Genomic DNA, 21,057 nt, shown 5'->3' with positions numbered 1-21,057 from the left:
ATATATATATATATATATATATATATATATATATATATATATATATATATTATATATATATTGTAATTTGCTGTAAAATATACCCTTTTGTGTGCTGTAAATATTCCTTGTAAATACCTCCAAGTGTAAAGGTCAAAGGTCGTCCTTAGTTAGGCCATCGCACACACGTAGCAAATCATAAGTTTCCCTCAGTAGTTATATCCTTCGTAAATGTCAGCATAAGGCTTCGTTTCCACTAGTTCATTGCGTTACATCAATTAAAGAAGCGTAGGCCCATTCTCCCTTCGAAAGGGTGCGGGTGGTTGTTGGCATTATCCCTCCACAAGACGCCATTATTCCATGGGGTCGACCCGGGGAAGAAGGGCGTGGCTCGGCCATCGTCACCGGGAGGCGGAGCCAGGAAGAGCCCGTGCCCACCAATCGGCACTGCAAAGAGCGACCCGGTAGGCGCGCCCTCTTAACCCGCGGCTTGATCTAAGAGCGCGATATAAAAGCGTGGGCGGAAGCCTTTGACCGAGAGATGAGATGAGATGCAGATGCAGATGAAGATGGTTTGTGCGCCCTGCTCGTTGCTGTACCTCGTCTGCGCTTGAGCCCGCTCACTGCCTCGTTGTGCTGCCTTGCTCTTGAACTTACTCTTGAGCCTTCTCTGCGGATTCAGTGCGTGGACGCTCAAGCGGGGAAACCACATCGAGCCATTGGCCCCGGACCTTCCTGCCGCGATCTCTTTGGGCCGTGCCCCCCGCCCCCCCCCCCCCGCCCTGCCAGGATTCGAATCTGCCATTCCTTTCATCCCCCCAGTCGTGCGAGTCTGCTCGTTGTCCGTCCTCTGTGTTGTCTTGGGGTCTTAAGTTAAGCCTGTATAGTATAAGCTAGAATTGCTCTGTGTCCTTCTGCTCCTTCCATTTCCCTGTATATTACCTTGATTGCTCTCTTTTCTTTGGGTTGTGTAAATAATTAATAAATATCTGTTCTTCTGTACCTTTGCCTTCCTTCTTTCTCATTCGGTCGCTTTAGCGAAATTGAGTGTACGTGGCGCGATTCGGCCAACGCATATGAATCGGGTTTAGCCCCTTCGATAAACGGCTCACGCCGCAGTTCGATTCGCTCGGCGCTACCAATCTATTATGCTGCGTCCGTGAGTGGGAGTATTTCCTTGCATACCGAGAGGCGCTGGTATTTAGGTCATAGGACGGGTGGGCCTAATACCCTACCCAGCGCTGACCGGGCGTGACGTCATACCCCCAGGACCACGTCGGTCAGTCATAGACGAGGGGATTAATCCCCCCTCGATAAGGGGGAAAGAGGCCGACGTTGGGTTCCGTAACAATATATATATATATATATATATATATATATATATATATATATATATATATATATATATATTGTTGCGGATATGGCATTTGGCCTCAATATCCGCTTGTAAATACTCCCCTATTTCCCCAATACTCCCCAACTATCCCCAATCCCCCATTCCCTAGTCCCATTGCCTGTAAATAACACTCTGTAGAACCGACCTTCCCCTTTTTCCCCCATTAAATGTCGTGCCCAGGTTCACCGCATCTCACGTAGACAACTATAGGACATCTTGCTAGTTATTCTTAGTCTATGTCAGTTAAGGACTCGTTTCCATTAATTCTGACTTCGTTGCACCAGAATGTGATCGTATGGCACCAGTAGTGAGTTTAGGACCTCCCCTTACCTCCTCCCATCTTCCCCATGAAACAACAACTACAACAACAACTACAACAACAACAACAACAACTACAACTACAACAACAGAGGAGATGGGGGCGGCGCGGCGCAGGGGAGTGTGCGTCCTCACACCGGCTCGGTTAGCCGCCATGACCATGCGCTCCGACGGGGTACCACGAAGGGGCTGGCTGTCAGCCCCTCGTCAAGGGCAGAGCCGGTAACCCCCCCCCCCCCACGCACCCAATGAGAAGCAACGGGCCGATTCCATCTGGGGCGGAGCTAACGAGCCGAGGGCGTGTCACTCCCCGCCGGATATACGCGGCCACTTACCGGATGTGAGGTCAGATGCGCCCCCGACTGAAGAAGACAAGTCGCGACCTTCCAGCGCTGAGAGCGACCTCCCCGCATCATTGGACCGGACCGGGTCGATTCTGTCCTTGAGCCAAGAGTGCACCTTGAGCCATCGACTACCCGCTTTCCTTGCCATCAATCCCCGTGTGAGTCAGTTTTGTCCCGTTTATCTGTCGTCTGTCGGGGCTAATATAAGAGTGTGTCTAAGTGCCTGCCTTTCTATGCTGTCCCTCTTGTCGTTGTAATCTGACCTTCCGCCCTAATATAACCTCCTCCGGAGGTCCTGAGAACCGTATCCCTGGTGTCGTGTCATTTTAATCCCAGCCGTTGTGTCCTTTTCCTTCATTGATTTAGCGTAGCGCGACTCGGCAACGTTCGAGTATAATCGGGTAACTTGTGCGGACACGGCGGCCATTCCGCTCGGCCCACCATAACATCAAAGTCGTGTCTGTAACATTTGGTGTCAGGAGTGTCGGATTCGAACCTGGGACTAAATTTATTAGGCCCAAATTTTGGAACACCAATTGTACCACTAGGGTAACAATTGGTGTTGGAAGGTAGAATTCGATCCGGAGCGCGTTTCCCGCGCTCGAAATTATAACGGCGAAATTTGATTTTGTTTTACAAAATATAAAAACCCGAATTTTGAAAGTCGCGCTATGGCAGACCAAGTCGGCTGGGGTCCGGTAGGGGAGAGTGAGGCAGGGTCGGTCCAGGACCAAATTGAGGGACGTGAGGAGAGCGAAGCAGCGAGGGTAGCAGACGCACAAAGTAGCGTCGTTGCGCCCGACATTGCGGGTGCGCAAAATGGCGCCTCGCTGGTCGCGGCGCCCGCGACCGTGGCAGCGCCCCTGGTGGATTCGAACCTTTTCCTCCTGCAAATGAGGGCCTTTATGGAACAAATGGGAGACCAAATTGGAGGTTTGAAAAACCGGATGGATGCTCAGGGTGAGCGATTGGAAGGCAAATTGAGGGACATGAGGGACGAAGCGAGGGGTACCGGTGAGGGGTTAGACAATAATTTTAAGGGGTTAGACGGGAAATTTGGGAAATTAGACAATAGATTAGGGGAAATACAGGAGGGGTTAATGGGGGTAGAAAACAGAATGGCCGCTCAAGAGAATCAAATGGAAGGGATGCAAAAAGGGTTAGAGGGGTTAGAAAACACCATGGAAGGCAAATTGAGGGACATGAGGGACCAAGCGGAAAGGGAAGTTAAACAAATGGGGCAGCAGATAGAAGGGGTCAGAATGGGGGTAGAAACCAAACTGGATGCTCACAGGGAGGAAATGGAGCAGGTGAGGGTGGCATCTGGGCAGGAGATGCAAGTGATGGGAGAGGAGATCAGAAGAGGAGTGAGTGAGGAGGTCGGAGGAGTGCGCGAGGAGGTGAGGCACTGTAAGGAGCACATGGAGAAGGAGGTGAGAAAGGGGACTGTAAAGTTACAAGGGGGCATAGAGGACCTGACGCAGGAGGTGGAGCAGCTAACAGAGGGACAAAAAGGACTAACGGAGCAGGTTCAAAGGAACACTGCGGTATTAGGAGGGTTAAAAGCGACACAAAACGACATAAAAAACGACTTGGTAGCGACGAAGAGGGAATGTCAGATGGTACGTGAGGGATTGACAACGAGGTTGGACGAGGTGGTAGAGGTAATGGAGACGAAGGACCGGCAGGTGAGAACGCACATGGAAACGGTCAAGGTAGCCTTGGAGGACGAGCTTGAGGAGACGTACCGGGGAATAAAGGAGGTGAAGCAGAAATTAGAAGTGGAAGAAGGGGTGAGCGAAATTAAGAAGCGACGGAGAGGGGATAAGAAAGAGATAAAAGAGGAGATAAAAGAATTGGTCCAAAGTCTGTGTTTGGATCGTGATGATGTGCTCATTAACCGGATGAGGGATTCGCAGGTGATGGAGGAGAAGCGAAGAGGAAGAGGACCCGGTGTAAGTGGTGACCAATATGGTCGTGCGTATGATGCGCCAGGGGATTTAAGAAGCTTGGGGGTCGAGATGGACCCGGGTGTTCGTGAGAGGCCGTTGGTGAAGTGTGCGACAGGTCTGGTGTGCGAAAAAGGAGGTGTGCAAGAAAGTCCGACTCTGGGGTGTGTGAGGAAAAAGTGCGTGCCAAGGAGTGAGGGTGCTGGCGAGAGCGAGTCGGTCGTAGCGCGTGTGCGAGGGGGCACATGGAAGCGCGGTGTGGTAAGTGTTACAGAGGGTGTGACGGGAGAGTGTGCGCAGGAGGGTGTGCGAGAAAGGTGTGTGACGGACAGGTGCATGAGGAAAGAGTGCGCTGTCGAGAGTAAGGGTGAGTGTGCTGTCAAGAATGGAGGTGAGAGTAGTGAGAGTGACAAGGAGAGTGAGTTGGTTGTGACAGGTGAGCGAGGATGTACACCTGGGATGGAAGGATGCACACCTGGGATGGTAGAGCGTGTGTGGGAAGGCACATTTGAGTTGGTAGTGAGGCACGTGGTTGGGTGTGCGAATGAGAGCACACCTGTGATTGTCACAGAGGAGGTGACAGAGGAGGGGGCGCGAAGAGGTGTGTTGGTGAGGTGTGCGACCAACGAATGTGTGCCAAAGTGTTCGGTGGTCAGGTGTGTGACCAAGGCTGTGAGTGGAATGAGGGTACCTGGGTGTGTAAGGAAAGGTACGAGGAGCATGGGCACGGCTGGATGTGTGAGCAAGGAACGGGCTGCGGGGTGTAAGCATGCAGGTGAAGCATCGACGTTAAACGGGTTAGAGGTTAGAGCGACTTTTAGCCGAAGCGGGCCCTCGGTGCGTGCTGGGCCTCGCTTTGAACGGCCGCGTCCGTGCTCCACTAGGCGGAGCGGGCAGCCCGATAGAAAGGGTCGTCATGGCGACCACTTTTTGTTGAGGCAGTCCGGCAGGTCGAGATCGGGACATTGGATGGCTCCACGCCGAGATGGTGCGTGGGATCTCGGCCCGGGTAAGCCCCCGTCCCTGCACCGAATGCGGGACGTATCCAGCCGCTGGCACCAAACAACCCGCATTCATGGCTTGGCTTTACGAAGCCGGGCTTTGGACAGGAATTGGCGCACCGAGAGGCATTAGTGAGTAGACTGGGTGATGAGGTTAGTGTTTTGGACCCAAAATTAGAGAAAAACAAAATTTGATGATTGGCAAGGGATTGGCAGTAGTGATTGGCAGATGATGAGTAGGATTGGCAAATTTTTGATTTGTTGAAATTGGATGTGCAAAATTGGTAGTGAGCGATGGGCCCGGTGGGTAAGGCTGGCATCCCTGCCGCCCTTCCCATGGGGGCAAAGGAGCAATAGCTTATGGGGTTGATGGCAGTGAAAACTAGCCCGGGTGGGTTAGGTTATATTGTGTGTAGGGATCTAGAGAGATGACATTAGGTGACGTTAAGTTTAGTTAGTGACTGATACCTGTAGTGGGGACGCAGGTAGATTAGTGTGGATTATAATGACGTGGGAGCGCAATAGTTTAAAGGGACGACTGGGAAGCGCAAGTTTCAGAAGGGAGTAGTTAGCTGAGATGATGCCGTGTGTGTGAGAATTGAACAGGTGTGATTGCACAGGTGTGAGAACTGGACAGGTGTGTGGAGCAGTGTGTGAGTAATGAGTGTTGTGGATCAGCGCGAATGCGCTTGGGGAGAGAAGGGTGCAGGTGGCACCAGGTGTGAGAGCACAGGTGTGCAAGTACAGGTGTGTGGAGAGAGTTGGAGTAAGTGGTACGGAGTGGTGTGCATGGTGCGAAGGTGTGGATGGGGGAAGAGTGGACCCCTTTCACGGATACCCGGGGCGGGTAGTGTAAGTGTTAGGTAGAGGGTATAGGTAAATTGTGGTTGGATATTGGCATTTGTGGTGCGGTTGCAGAATGGTATTGTGGATGGGTGCATTAGTGTTGTGGAAATGGCTGGGCGTGTAGCCTGTTAGTGTGTGTAGTTGGTTGGGCACTCCACCACTGTGAGGATGTCGGCCAGGTGAGGCCGCAGGTGGGCTCTGGGAGCCGGTAGTTGTGAGTGGGTGCCTGAGGATCCCGGGTGTGGATCGGGTAGCCCAGTGCCAGAGAGGGCACCGAGTGGGGAGAGCGCCAGAGGGCCTTCCCCAGGTAGTTAGGTTAGGGTAAGGAGCAGGTAAGCTCGGAGGCAACTGCAGTGGTGGAGGTGTGCAGGTGGGTAGACCCGCTGGGAGAGGTACACGCCACAGCCCGGAAATTGTGCGAGGGCACCGGGAGATGAATCGGGGGAGTGAGACCCCAAATTGAAAAGCACCACAGTTTGGCCAATGGGGATTGGTTTTTAGAACCCATAGTGGAAGAGGGCCAATGGTTTGGCCGGAGAAAGACCGCGGGTAGTGTAAAGTTGTTAAAGTCATTTAGGAAATAGTTAGGATTGATGAACCTGTCGCACCATACGCAGCCACTTACCTGTGGTGATGATGATGACTCCACACCTGTGTTTTCTTTGTTTTGTGCAGGAAGGAGGATTGCTGTTGGTTTGGTGAGACGCATCACGACGTGGATGAGACATTGGGGTGATTCCATCTCTCCCTCCTTAGGAGGGACTGATGATGAATTGGTAATGGCAAATTTTGATGTTCAGTTGGAGATGGCAAATTTTGATGAGAGTTGAAAATGGCAAATTTGATTGGTTAGGAGGGAGAGAAGACGAATTTGGTATATGGGAGGAACGGGGAAGACAGTAGGGATGTTTGTTGATTTGTAAAGTAGATGTTTATGGGTAGTGTTGTGTTTTGTGGATACAGTAAGGGGTAAGGGAGGGGCCATGTAGGTTACCTGGTGGGGGGGGGGGGGGGCGTACGGTAGGAACGTACCTGTCTCACCTGGTTCCCATGTGCCCCCAGTGTGCATTACCTTACATTGCATGCACTTTTGCGCCCTTACCACCTTACTCACTTGTCTGCTTCTTTTGTCTCCCACCTCCGAGGATCTGGCTTTGGGGCAGAGAGAGAGGAGAGAGAGAGGTGCTGGCTACGCAGTTGTGGGCCTGCACTTTCGCTGCTTGCTGCCTGGATCGATACACCATATGGACCGCAATGTTTGTGGCCACCCACAATGGACCGCAGTTCTTTTGCGGCCAAGCACCACCCATGGATGGACCTATGGGTCAACGTGGCACCTATGCCATACAAGGTGAACCACTAACAGTTGGCCCCCTGACGGCCACAATAGAGAAATGGACGCGGTTGGCGCCTTTCTTTGTTTTTTTTTAAAGAGGCAAGAACACCAAGTGCACCACACGAAGGCAAGACCAGCGGCAGAACATCGGCCGGCTGCGACACCACCGGTGATTTATAAACACTTTATTAGTGCACCGGATGGTGCTGACTGTGTGATGGGGTGGTGCTTTTGATGCTTGGAAGGGGTGCTCTGCACGTTATTAAAGGCCGTAAGGCCACAGAGCACTCGTGGGTTGGTGTATCGATGCTGGCATGCGTGCTCTCTCTCTATGCATAACATCTGCATGTGTTCCTCCAAAAACGGGTCCTGGATCGTAGTGTAAATAGCAGCGTAGTCTTGTAAATAATGCTCCCTACCGGCTGTATGTTTAGTTTGCGAATTCTTTCCGCAATTCGGTTATCCTGTGGGTGTGTTTCTGTGAGGAGAAGGGTGCAACGTCGCAGGGGGACATATTTACTCATTTGTGAACATCTGTAAAACTGTCGCACTCAGGGTAGAGTTAATAGTAGAGGGAACTACATCTGAGTGCCACACTAAAATAGGTAAAAATTTATCGGGTCGAGACGCCCCGAGGGTAGAGAAGGGTGCAATGTTGCGGATATGGCATTTGGCCTCAATATCCGCTTGTAAATACTCCCCTATTTCCCCAATACTCCCCAACTATCCCCAATCCCCCATTCCCTAGTCCCATTGCCTGTAAATAACACTCTGTAGAACCGACCTTCCCCTTTTTCCCCCATTAAATGTCGTGCCCAGGTTCACCGCATCTCACGTAGACAACTATAGGACATCTTGCTAGTTATTCTTAGTCTATGTCAGTTAAGGACTCGTTTCCATTAATTCTGACTCTTCGTTGCACCAGAATGTGATCGTATGGCACCAGTAGTGAGTTTAGGACCTCCCCTTACCTCCTCCCATCTTCCCCATGAAACAACAACAACTACAACAACAACTACAACAACAACAACAACTACAACAACAACTACAACTACAACAACAGAGGAGATGGGGGCGGCGCGGCGCGGGGGAGTGTGCGTCCTCACACCGGCTCGGTTAGCCGCCATGACCATGCGCTCCGACGGGGTACCACGAAGGGGCTGGCTGTCAGCCCCTCGTCAAGGGCGGAGCCGGTAACCCCCCCCCCCCCACGCACCCAATGAGAAGCAACGGGCCGATTCCATCTGGGGCGGAGCTAACGAGCCGAGGGCGTGTCACTCCCCGCCGGATATACGCGGCCACTTACCGGATGTGAGGTCAGATGCGCCCCCGACTGAAGAAGACAAGTCGCGACCTTCCAGCGCTGAGAGCGACCTCCCCGCATCATTGGACCGGACCGGGTCGATTCTGTCCTTGAGCCAAGAGTGCACCTTGAGCCATCGACTACCCGCTTTCCTTGCCATCAATCCCCGTGTGAGTCAGTTTTGTCCCGTTTATCTGTCGTCTGTCGGGGCTAATAGAAGAGTGTGTCTAAGTGCCTGCCTTTCTATGCTGTCCCTCTTGTCGTTGTAATCTGACCTTCCGCCCTAATATAACCTCCTCCGGAGGTCCTGAGAACCGTATCCCTGGTGTCGTGTCATTTTAATCCCAGCCGTTGTGTCCTTTTCCTTCATTGATTTAGCGTAGCGCGACTCGGCAACGTTCGAGTATAATCGGGTAACTTGTGCGGACACGGCGGCCATTCCGCTCGGCCCACCATAACATCAAAGTCGTGTCTGTAACAATATATATATATATATATATATATATATATATATATATATATATATATATATATATATATATATATATATATATATATACATATATATATATACATATATATATATACATATATATATATATATATATATATACAGACTTGGCATTTAATATGGAATATATATTTTTTTCTTGACTTGAGTTTACTTTCTGAACTCGGTATATCAATCTGGTGAGTTTCTTTTACCCTTCGGTGATGTCTTTGTTAAAAGAACCATGTCACTGATTGTCTGTCGCAGCAAGAAGTCAATAACAGGATTATATCACAGGTGGCGTGACAAAATTTATGGACAGGTACATTTGATGATTGGCTTCACAATCGGGTATATGAGGGTTGTTGCGTTCTGTATTAGTGGAAAACAACTGCTGCACGTCTACAAAAGTTATTGCCGCTTCCCCTGGAGATGGTCCGTCAACTCGACAATGCTGTTTGTCATTTAGTGGTGGCTTTACGAAATTCGGGCATGAAACAGCGTGCTTTTGCTCGGCAGTATGGCATCACTCAAGGTCAGGTGTCAAAGATCCTGAAACGAAATGCTCAGAGGGGTGTCCCTACTCCAATACCGAGGTCAGGACGTCCCCGCAGAACCACAAGGAGGGATGATCGCCAGCTGCACCGGTTAGTCCGCAATGGCCGTACCAAGTCAGCTAATCGGCTTAGGGCTGAGTGACAGCAACTGACAAATGTGCCTCTATCCAGAAGTCTAGTCAACCAACGACTGGTTCAAGCAGGCTATCGTGCCAGGCATCCCATGAGAAAGCCACGTCTGACCAGACAACACCGCCAGCGCCGATTGCAGTGTGCCAGAGAACACCGTCAATGGCAGCCAGGACACTGGAATCACGTGATCTTCAGTGACAAGTCTAGATTTCTGGTCTATCGTCAATATGGCCACGTCCGAGTGCGCAGACAAGTGCATGAAGCCTACAACGAAGATTGTATAGTGCCAAGAGTCCAAGCTGGATGTGGTGGGGTGACCGTTTGGGCTGCTTTTCATGCAGGGGGCAAAACTGACCTTGTTGTTCTGAATGGAAACCTGAACAAGTTCAAGCACAGGGTCATTCTGGATGAAACATTGCCTCCATTTGCTCATGAAGCCTTTCGAGGAAACTTTGTCTTCCAAGATGACAATGCACGGCCTCATCGTGCTCGCATGATCCAACACTTTCTTGCTGACCGTGGTGTAGAGCATATGGAGTGGCCTGCCATGTCCCTGGATATGAATCCGATAGAGAACTTGTGGGCAGAATTAATGCGTCAAATCGACAACTTGGACCAGCAGCCCACCACTGTGTGTGAATTGCAGCAGACTATTGTAACTGCATGGCAAGCGATTCCTGTCCAAACCTTGGCAAATCTCGTGAACAGCATGCCTCAACGTGTACGTGCTCTCCTGAATGCTCGTGGGGGTTACACGAACTACTGAACTGTAATTTTACTGTCTGTAATCCCAGTCGTAATTTAACTTTTGTTTTTGTTAAAAAAAATTTTTGGCTAATGTGCAAAATAAAGAGATACTTCTGGAAAACGCACAGAAGTTTAACACAGTACTGTCCGTGAATTGAGTTCGATATCAGTTTACATCACTTTCAAGGATCAATTTATTTGCTTCGAAATGTCAAATGTGGTTTTTGTTTCTTTTAAAGGTCACATTAATAAAATCTAGAATAATTTCAACATAATTCCAATGAACTTTTGGTTCTAAGTCATCTTGAAAAGTAAGTTCACCCCCACAAAAAAAATATTCCATATTAAATGCCAAGTCTGTACTTGAACGCAGTTTTCCGTGTGATCTATCTATAATTCCAGTAATCTCTGTGTGTGTGTGTGTCTGTGTGTCTGTGTGTTTGTTTGTCTGTGACCGCTGTTTCTCGACAACCACGGGTCCGATATACTTGAAACTTGCCAGGTATATTGCTGGGGACCTGAGGATGTGCCTTTTCAAGGTTTCATATTAATCGGAGAAGTAGTTACCGAGCTATGGCGATTTATTTACCAAACTCGCAAGCCGTTCGCTTTGGCTTTGCGAATGGACCAAACCATTTCATGTAAATAGAGGGGGGGTTCTGTGGTCGTTCGCTTTGCCTTTGCGAATGGACCAAACCATTTCATGTAAATAGAGGGGGGGGGGTTCTGTGGTCGTTACTGCATGTAAACGCATGTTTTTTTGCACGCACGTACGGGCAAGCACGTAATCGGAGAAGTAGTTACCGAGCTACGCACCCACGTACGGGCACGTCCTAGTTTATTTAATTTGCAGCAGCATTGGAGACGCCCCGTGAACAGGTAAGACTGTAGGGCTCTTGCGCCGCCTCCCTCCATCCCGCGCACTTTGGTGTGGCTTTTGTTTTTGGAGTCCGCCATTGAGTTTCGCCTCGAGAGTTAAGGCCTTCGCGATCGGCTTCCGTGACCACCTGATTTTTATCAGAGGCGGCCGCACGACAATATATATATAATATATTTATAGATATATAGATATATATCATTTTGTGTCCAACAGTTTCTTCAAAATCCCACTGATCAGTTTCAACATCCTGAGAACCTTTAAAAAACTTGCTAATGACGATGGAATCAGTATCGCAATCCGAGCTCGACATGCACGGTTCCTTATGTAAAACCACCATTTGGATCAAGGTGAGATCATCGTGTGAGGTCACTGGCAAAACCGAAAAAAATCGATACTCTCGGGCTATTTCCAACACATTGCGATTGGCAAAAAAAAATAATAATAATAAATATTTTATGGGCCTTAAATCAGCTGAATGTGTGTGGGGTTCCACTTACCTGTAGATCCCCGAGTTTCTCCGACGATGGTGAAATAATTGGGAAGGATCCTTGGATCGGGTTCGTCACGGACAGCGTTGCTAGTCCATGAATCTGCACTTTGCCTAAAGCAAGCTGGTCTGTCCTGGACAGGACCTCGAGCATCAGGCTGCCCATGTCTGTTCCACAAAGAGTACATACATGCAAATGTGGGGATTCACATTACAATGATAACCAAATGTCTAATCGAAAATTATATCAAATATATTACATATCTAATATTATACATATATAATAATTATATCTAATATATCGAATATATAACTAATATTGCTCTTTCATTTGATCATGCAGGTACAGTATGACGAAATGAATCGAACACAACGCTGATAAAGCTGGGGATTTTAAAACCTGCATCGTGAGAAATTGTACATGTGGTTTCTCCAAACCTTGTATGCGTTGAGTATTATAGAAAGCAAACTCACCTGAGTGGTGGGCAACACAGCCAGTGGGCAACTTACCTCCCTAACATACTGTCTATTTTATAAATCTACCCTTATTAACCCCACCAGACCTAATCGTCTTCCATAAAGGCCAATGATTTCTCCACTCCTCTTTTCCTGTTTATTCATCTGCTTGCTTGTTGTACACAACGATGGAAACATTGGCAGTACATTATCTTTTGCCCTCCATTACATTTTGTTGTGTTACAGCCTTAATTTAAAATGGATTAAATTGATATTTTTTTGTCACTGAACTCCACAAAATACTATATAATGTCAACGTGAAATTTATTTATTTTTTAGAACATTTTCAAAATAAAAAAAAAATGAAAAGCTGAAATCTCGAGTCAATAAGTATTCAACCACTTTGCCATTTGCCATTTGCCATTTAACCATTCATCACACTCCAAATTCAGCTCAAGTGCATCCAATTTCCTTTGATCCTCATCCTCGAGATGTCTCTACAACTTGATCGGAGTTAAGCTGTGGCCAATTCAATTGATTGGACATGATTTAGAAAGAAACACACCTTTCTATAAGGTCCCACAGTTGCCAGTGCATGTCAGAGCAGAAACTCTACCATGAAATCCAAGGAACTGTCTGTAGAACTCGCCCCTTCAGATTACCATATCTTTGGGTGTAGTAGAATTGTGAGGAGGCATAGATCTGGGGAAAGGTATAAAAACATTTATAGAGTGTTGAAAGTTCCCAAGACCACAATGAGGTCAATCATTAGGAAATGGAAATAATATGGAACGACGCAGACTCTTCCTAGCCTTCTGACCAAACTAAGCAACTGAGGAAGAAGGACCTTGGTCAAGGAGGTGACCAAGAACCCAATGACCTCTCTGACAAAACTACAGAGTTCCATGGCTGAGATGGGAGAACCTGCCGGAAGGACAGGTCTCTGCAGCACTTCACAAAGCTAGGCTTTATGTGAGAGTGGCCAGACAGAAGCCAATCCTGACAGCATGCCTGGAGGTTGAAAAAAGGCACGTGAGAGACCGAGCATGAGGCAAAAGTTTCTGTAGTCTGATGAGATGAAAATTGAACTCTTTAGCCTGAATGCAAAGCTCTATGTCTGCCAGAAACAGAGCACAGCTCATTACCAATCTAGCACCATCCCTAACGTGAAGTATGGTGGTGAAAGCATCATGCTTTGGGAATGCTTTTCTTTTCAATGGTGAGGACTGGGCAACCTGTAAGGATAGAGGGAACAATGAATGGAGCCAAATACAGGAAAATCCTTGAGGAGAACCTGCTTCAGAGTGCAAAAGACCTTCGACTGCAGCAAAGATTTACATTCCAAAAGGACAATGACCCCAATCATACAGCCAAAGCAACACTGGAATGGCTTCAGAACAACAACGTGAAAGTCCTTGAGTGGCCCAGCCAAAGCCCAGACTTGAATCCCATTGAGAATCTGTGGAAAGACTTGAAGATTGCTGTTCGCCGACACTCCCCATCCAACTTGACAGAGCTTGACAAAATCTGCAAGGAAGAATGGGACAAACTCCCAAGTCCAGAGGTGCAAAGCTGATACAGATATACCCAAGAAGACTCAAAGCGGTAAATCGCTGCCAAAGGCGCTTCTACGAAGTATTTACTCAGGTGGTTGAATAGCTAGATGTAAATGAGATATTTCTGTATTTCATTTTTAATTATTTTGTAAAAATTTAGAAAAAGAAAATTCCACTTCAACATTATTATATGTAGATCTGTGACAAACAAAACCTCTCACGGCTGTGTTCCGCAAAATCGCCGCTAGCTTGACACATTTATAAAACATATTTTACCAGCCATGCAAAAAGCAGCTGGAGGTATGCAAAAAAACATCTTATACAAGCAGTGAGCATGACCTGCTTATACAGTACAGCACAGTACATTCGCTGCTGTGTGCTTTGCATTTTCATGGCTTTTGCAGGTGCGAATTTTAGCCATACTATAAGCGAGTTTCGCAGGATATCCCACCAGATGCGTAAACGAGTCAACTACGGGAATTATACAATGCAAACGCTTCATTAAATCGATTACAGTTTGCAATTTACAGTAAAGCATCAGCAGAGATGTTACACAATGAAAACGCTTCGGGGGATGTTCCATCAGTGACTAAAACATGTCAACCCCGCGAATTATAAAATGCTTCATTAAATCTATTATTGAAATTAGCAGATACGCTCAATACAGCATCATCTGAGAACATCCCCCACAAACAATGGGCTCCCGCAGATACCCACAATGCTCGCAATCGTACATATAAATACAGATTGTGTCCTTGATCTCAATCATTGTTCTTGAGCCCTCCACCTCAAGATCACCAGCACCCTCTCCAGTAGTGCTGGTGATTCCTCGTTCCGTTGCTTCGACCTGTGGTTTTGCCTAGCTGTGCTCATCGTTCAATAATGGCTCGCAAGCGCAAGAGCAGTGCCGGAGATGCGTCGACTACCAAGAGGCAGAAGAAAGTGATGTGCCTGAGCCAGAAAGTGGAGCTGCTCAACTGGCTTTCGAGAGGAGAGAGTGCGGCCTCTGTTGGCAGGCATTATGGCGTCAACCAATCCACCGTTCGCTACATACGGAAGAAGGAGAAGGCCATTCGTGAGAAAGCTTCAGCGAGCACTGTATAGAGTATGAAGGTGGTCACCCATGCCGGACTGTCCCCATGGAAAGGATGGAGAAGACTCTCAGAATATGGATCGAGGACAACACGCAGATGAGGGACTTCATGCTGAAAACCATGATGCTGAACCGTTCCCTCAACCCGCTCATCGAGGAGTTGGACGCCATTCCAAAGTTTTCTGAGGAGCAGGAGGCGGAGGCGGGCAGTAATGAGGAAGAGGTGCCGAGGTCCACCTCACAGTCCAGTTGCTGGGCGAGTTGCTGAAGGATACGCAGGTCAATGGAAATCGACCCGCGTCGATGGAAATCTCCACCTCAAGATCACCAGCACCCTCTCCAGCGTTCCTCTCAGTGTCCTCACCAGCATTCTCACCAGCATCCTCACCTTCTCCTACCTCTCCTGGCTCTTCATGATTTTTCTGCACCATCATTTGGGTCGCCCTGAAAGTTCGAGGAATTCTTGGGATTTGAATTCATTACCATCATTTAAAAGTTGAGTGTGTTTGTAAAATAAAAATTTTAAACAGTACATGATGATGTTGTGTTTTTTTTTTTTTTTTCTTTCATGGTACGGTATGGTTAAGCACTTTTAATAAACTGTAAGCACATTCCTTCAATAAATTGGAAATGGTACTGTACCAGGTGTTGTTTTTTTTTTGTAAGCATTTTTTGTGAAACTAATCATGTGCATTTGCGGTTGAAAACATTTTAAACTTAAAAAAATTTCCTCTGTGAATCAGAAACCGCCGGGAACCTATAACGTATGCCCCTTTTCCCCAATGAAACAATGCCGCGGCATACATTCACAGGATTTTCATCGACCTTCGCGGATTTCCATCGACCTTCGCGGATTATGTCTCGTCATTTCTGGGACTTTCATCGACCTTCGCGGATTATCGTCAACATTCTCGGGATTTGCGTCATCATTTGCTGATTTTGCCTCGCTGTTAGCGGTTTTTTCCTCTCTATTCGCTGATTTTCGCGATCCTATACCCCGTTTTCCCATTGAAACAATGCCCCGCTATTCGTGGGTTTTCCAGGAACATATCCCCCACAAATAGTGGGGTCCGACTGTATATATATATAAAGCCACTTCGCTTTCTGACTATTGGACCATGTATGTGTGGACGAACTGCCTTCAACGTATTGGTTGGACAGCTGGCCCGACTCCACCCACAATTCTATCCTCAAAAAAGATCACGTGGCTGCTACGGGGTATAGGATCTACGGGGTATACGTTTATTAAAAGTGCTCTGAAGCAGCATTGGACACAGGCCTCAGGCCAGAGGCCTCGGGTGTCAGCCCTTGGCCCAGTGCAATTGGAACTAGAACGCCACTCAGTAGAGCGCATACTCCCGCCGTGGGTTTAGTTGGAATAATACATTTTGTTTAACATCCCCTCTCCCCAAAACAATAAATGAAAAAGAAAGTAGGCCCTAACTGTCAGAGAATTAATTTTCATATATCTCGGAATTAGAGGAGAAAAACATCATTTAAGAATAAGAATAAAAGCTTTAATGCAGTAAAACAGAAAAAATCTTTCCCAAAAAAATTCCCCAAAAAAATTCCTGGATCCGGAATAATATCCTGAGCTTCACCAAAAACTAATCAATTCTTCCTTATCCCAAGGGCAATCATCCCACCAACTTTCATCCAAATCCGTTCAGAACTTTTCCAGATATCTTGTTCACAAACACACGAACATACGAACATACGAACACACACACACACGGACGGACACGATCGAATGCATTACTCCCTAGCGGGAGTAATAAACCTGAATATCGCAGAGCCAGAACCAGAATTAATTTGGTCTGGGAAGCCCATGCGAGGTTTCTTCTTCTTCAGCCTCTTTTACCCTGGGTGAATATGCGATCTTTTTTTTAAAAAGTCGGAATTTTGCCAAATCTGTTTTATTCGTTTGTTAATATACCTCAACCATTGACAAATCTGGAATTATAATTTTATTTGAGGTTCAAATTAACCCGGGAGATTGTGTCAAACAATGCCTGCAAGTCTGTACATGTGATAAATAAATTAATCGTCCACTGTCGAAGACTCTTCTTCTTCACGCAATGACATCTTCTAGCTTCCAGACCGTACATCCAATCATCTTCAAATTTTGCACACTTGTTACTCTTCATGACTTCTAGGACAGTATGAAGTTTCACGTCGATCAATGAAGTGGTTCAAGAGATATAAATGTTTTAATTATTTGCGTTTAAATAACGATGTCTGCCAAACTACGTGACCTATCTCAAATTCCAAAAGGACATTTTAGTGGACCGATATGCTGAACAGATATGTGAAGTTTCCCCTCGATTGGATCACAAATGAGGGAGGAGCTAGGTTTTAAAGGTTTGTGCTTAAAAACGTCATAACTCTGAAACCATGTCATGCATGACGTCATACTCGCTGACTTTTTTTGTTCGTCATGGGTATGCGATTCTGCCTGCAAAGTTTGGCCTCGATCTGTTCAGGCGTTTTGGAGAAAATTGGATTTTAGTGTTTTTCACGCAAACCAATATGGCGGCCGAACCACGTGACCTGTGACATCATAATTACCATTAAAATATTCTACAGACCGAGTCCCTCCTATGGTGAAAATTTGCTCTCAATCGGTCCAATTATTGCAGAGAAAATGGTTTTTAAAGGAAAACAGAAAACAAAATTCCCAAAAATAATTCCTGGATCCGGAACAATATCCTGAGCTTCACCAAAAACTAATAAATTCTTCCTTATCCCAAGGGCAATCATCCCACCAACTTTCATCCAAATCCGTTCAGAACTTTTCCAGATATCTTGTACACGAACACACACACACACACACACACACACACACACACACACACACACACACACACACACACACACACACACACACACACACACACACACACACACACACACACACACACACACGAATGCATTACTTCCTGGCGGGAGTAATTATGGTAGATATATAACCACGATGCATTGTACATGCACATAGGCAGAACGCATGTGTATGCTTCTTGTATGTACCCCAGGTTATTAAAAAAAAATAAAAAATTCAGGAGTTATCATAGTCGCGATCTGTGGCCTTTATACACTGCCCAAATAAAGGGATGTGCAAATTTTCTAAAAAATGAAGTTTTTTTTGCATGTAATTTTGCTTTTAGCCCGAGTTGTTAAAGGCAAAATAGTGTTAAAATACAAAAGGGTCACCAGTCATAAGCATTATGCACGTTTTTGCCTCATGTATGTAATCCGGTTTGCAGTGGTCTATTGTCTATTCACCGCCCAAAAAGGGATGAGCAATTTGTGTAATAAATGAAGGTTTTTATGCATAATTTTGGTCTTTCGGTCGCTCGTAATTTTCGAGTGCGTGAAGCGCACTCCGGTCCAATCCAACTCCTGACACCAAATGTTATGGTTTTCGCCGCCCTTCCTGCCCTTACCAAGGGGGAGATTAAGCCCCTTGTTCTTCTTGGGTCGGCGCAACCGAGAGACTTGAATCGCCCCTCCCAGGCAAACGCAAGGTAGGGTTTCGGGACAATTCTCGCACGTACCTAAATACCTGCGCCACCGCGGAAGCGGGGAATCAAGCCTTGCACGAGCCACGCGTAATTTGAGTACACCGAGCGGATTGTGTACCACGTGGTCCGTGCAGTTACCTTTGGTATTGGAACCCGATTAGAGCAGTTTTATTCGTACCACGCTTAGTCAATGATGGAAAACACAAAAGCGGTAGAATCAAAGGAAGAACACAGGTTTAATTATTATTTACACTATTATGTACAAGGATCGGTAGAAAGCAGAGACACAGAGCAGTCTTATACAGTCTTAAGTTAACCCCAGGCACGGGCCCCATCACACTCACAGGGGGAAATGAAGGTAGGATGATGTTCCCTCGCCGAACGCGCCGACTTGGTCGTCCAGGAACGGCTCCGCCCGGCGTGGCTCTCCCCGGTCACAGCACGTCCCGCGATGAAGGCAAGCAGGCGGTGGGAGGGATCCTTGCAGCACGTCTCTCGAACAAGGGGCAGAGCAGGCAGGCGGGAGGGAAATGTACGCGTCTCTCGCCAGGCTTGGCGGTTTTCCACAGCGCGATTAATTACCGGCGCGCTCTCACTCGCACAACCCAAAAGAGGCTCTGCCTCAAGCTCAACCGAGCGTCCAATTTGTAAGAGCGCTTATAGCTTAGTTCATGCGCGTCCTCTCTCAGAACTCGTAACTTGCTCACTAGCGCCTCTCCCACCAGAACTTGCAAGCTCACCTCTCGCAGAACTGCGGTGGGGGCTTCGCGCAACGGGTTATATTGCCAACCCCCTTAGCTCTCTCGAATGTTATAACCACGCCTTGTGACGCAGTGCCGCAGCCACTCCCTTCGAGCCCTGATTGGCGGCTCGCTCTTACCGTCGGCTTCTCCTCCGCCCTCCTTTGGTCTTGCCTCGATTTGCCAGGCCTGCCTCGTGTTAATTTGCGCCAAAAATCCAAAGGCGGCATAAGGCGGCATAAGGCAATGAAAGGACCTAAGTCTCATTATTCTACTCAACGCAAGATTAACACAGGAAAAGGACTATGCTTACACATACTAAGAAATAACTGAACTATCGCGAGGCTACGTGTTGTAGTGTGACTAACTATGAGGGGGAAAATTAACCTTTATTGTACAAACTCAAAACCGAAACAATATATATGTGTGTGTGTGTGTGTGTGTGTGTGTGTGTGTGTGTGTGTGTGTGTGTGTGTGTGTGTGTGTGTTACAGCAGACGAATCAAACAGATGTGCAAATGGTCACAATAATTGTTTTTTACAGATGACAACCCTCAAAGATACAAGCACTGACTGCACCTGCCAAGTACGAGATGAGCTGTTTGGAACCACAGCGTACGGCATAACGGACAGAAGACTTGACATTCCGTGTGCCACCTTGTCCCATGGTGATGGTCGTGGGATGCAGCAGTGTCCCTCCTTTGGTCTCTCCCCACCAGCGCAAACGGACCAAAGGAGTAAGAGGGAATGACGGTTTTCTGCGTGCTTTCCATACAAGGCGGCCCAAGGAGACGCGGAGGTAACAACGGAGCTGTCCCTCAACCAGTGGTGGCAGGCTACTGCAGGACATGGCATCAGCTGGGGTGAGAGAAGAGAGGAATCGAATGCGTACATAATTTATAGTTGACCTCCTGCAAACTAAGCCGTGCTTTTGTTAAATAAACATACGACACACAGTCAAGCCACAGCTTTACCCATGTCGGCTTTTCTGGCTGACTTGCTCCGCATTGTCCTGGGTTCTCTTTACCACCATTCAAGCAATTCCGGTTCGAGTGTTTCTTAGTCCACACTCAATCAAAGACTCGCCACACTCAACCTTTGACCTCGGTTGAAACCTTCAGCAGAACATACAAACAAAAGAAAGCAATCAAATATTATTTTATTATGCAATATCTGCCTTTCCAGATGCCAGATAATTAAAACAGTCGCTAACACTAACAGTGGAACTGAATTACTGAAGACAGAACATTTTGTGACTTCCGTTATGCACTTATGCAGCGAGAGGGAAATATTTCAACGACACTGCTACTAACTATACTTCTTAGGCTGCAACCATTACCGAACCGAATAATACGAAGCAACCATTACCACTGCGTAAAACATTATATATGACGAGTATAAAGCCCGTCAAAAATGACGGGTTGGAACAGTTTTTGACGGTACAGCCACGTGAGCATGCCAAAGTCTGAAGTCTGGGCCTTGTGAAAAAAATGAACATTAATGGAGACGCTGATAAAAATACACCGCCCAAACGTAAAACCGCGACTTTTAACTACATTTACAACAAAAGTTAAATATATTTTCACATCACAATGTTAACAAGACCATTGGCAACGTAGCACGTATAACCATATATCTCTAAACGCGATATTTACGATGTCGATGTGTACGTAAAATTAACAAAAAATACAGCGAATCACGCAGGATGAATGGATGGTGAGACGCGGATGGATGGTTCACTGCTCCGGTTTATAAAATTCAAAATATGTAAAAAAAAAAAGGTTTCCCTAAGACCTAGAAAATCAAAATTCCGGTTCTAGGTTAATTTTGAGTCGTAGAAATCAAATCTGAAGTTGCTTTTGTCCTACGTCCTTTTGTTTAGCCGCAAATGGTGTTTGAAAATGCACAAACGGCATGCTTTGTTTGA

General features: G+C 47.0%; 1 protein-coding gene across 1 annotated transcript; it reads right to left on the bottom strand.

Annotated features, from left to right (window-relative positions):
* Window positions 1-457: 457 nt before the first annotated feature.
* Window positions 458-20,276, bottom strand: LOC144888403 (C2 domain-containing protein 3-like). The gene is made up of 4 exons (XM_078766286.1): window positions 20,105-20,276; window positions 19,710-19,988; window positions 11,776-11,933; window positions 458-649 (listed from the first exon to the last, which is right to left on the bottom strand). The coding sequence occupies exons 1-4, from the start codon at window positions 20,136-20,138 to the stop codon at window positions 458-460; spliced, it is 663 nt and encodes a 220-aa protein (XP_078622412.1). The 5' UTR covers window positions 20,139-20,276.
* Between the last annotated feature and the right edge of the window lie 781 nt (window positions 20,277-21,057).

Source organism: Myxine glutinosa, chromosome 12 (assembly GCF_964187855.1).
Source record: "Myxine glutinosa chromosome 12, kmMyxGlut1.1, whole genome shotgun sequence".
NCBI classification, from domain to species: Eukaryota; Metazoa; Chordata; class Myxini; order Myxiniformes; family Myxinidae; genus Myxine; species Myxine glutinosa.
This window is presented reverse-complemented; position numbering and strand designations above follow the sequence as displayed.

Bases quoted from the DNA above. Each gene is read 5' to 3' on its own strand.
- LOC144888403 (XM_078766286.1), bottom strand. From the start codon at position 20,138: ATGCGGAGCAAGTCAGCCAGAAAAGCCGACATGG. The intron at 19,989-20,104 runs GTAAAGCTGTGG...CTCTCACCCCAG, and splicing joins AGCCAGAAAAGCCGACATGG to CTGATGCCATGTCCTGCAGT. The intron at 11,934-19,709 runs GTGCAGTCAGTG...TTTGTGGAACAG, and splicing joins GCTCATCTCGTACTTGGCAG to ACATGGGCAGCCTGATGCTC.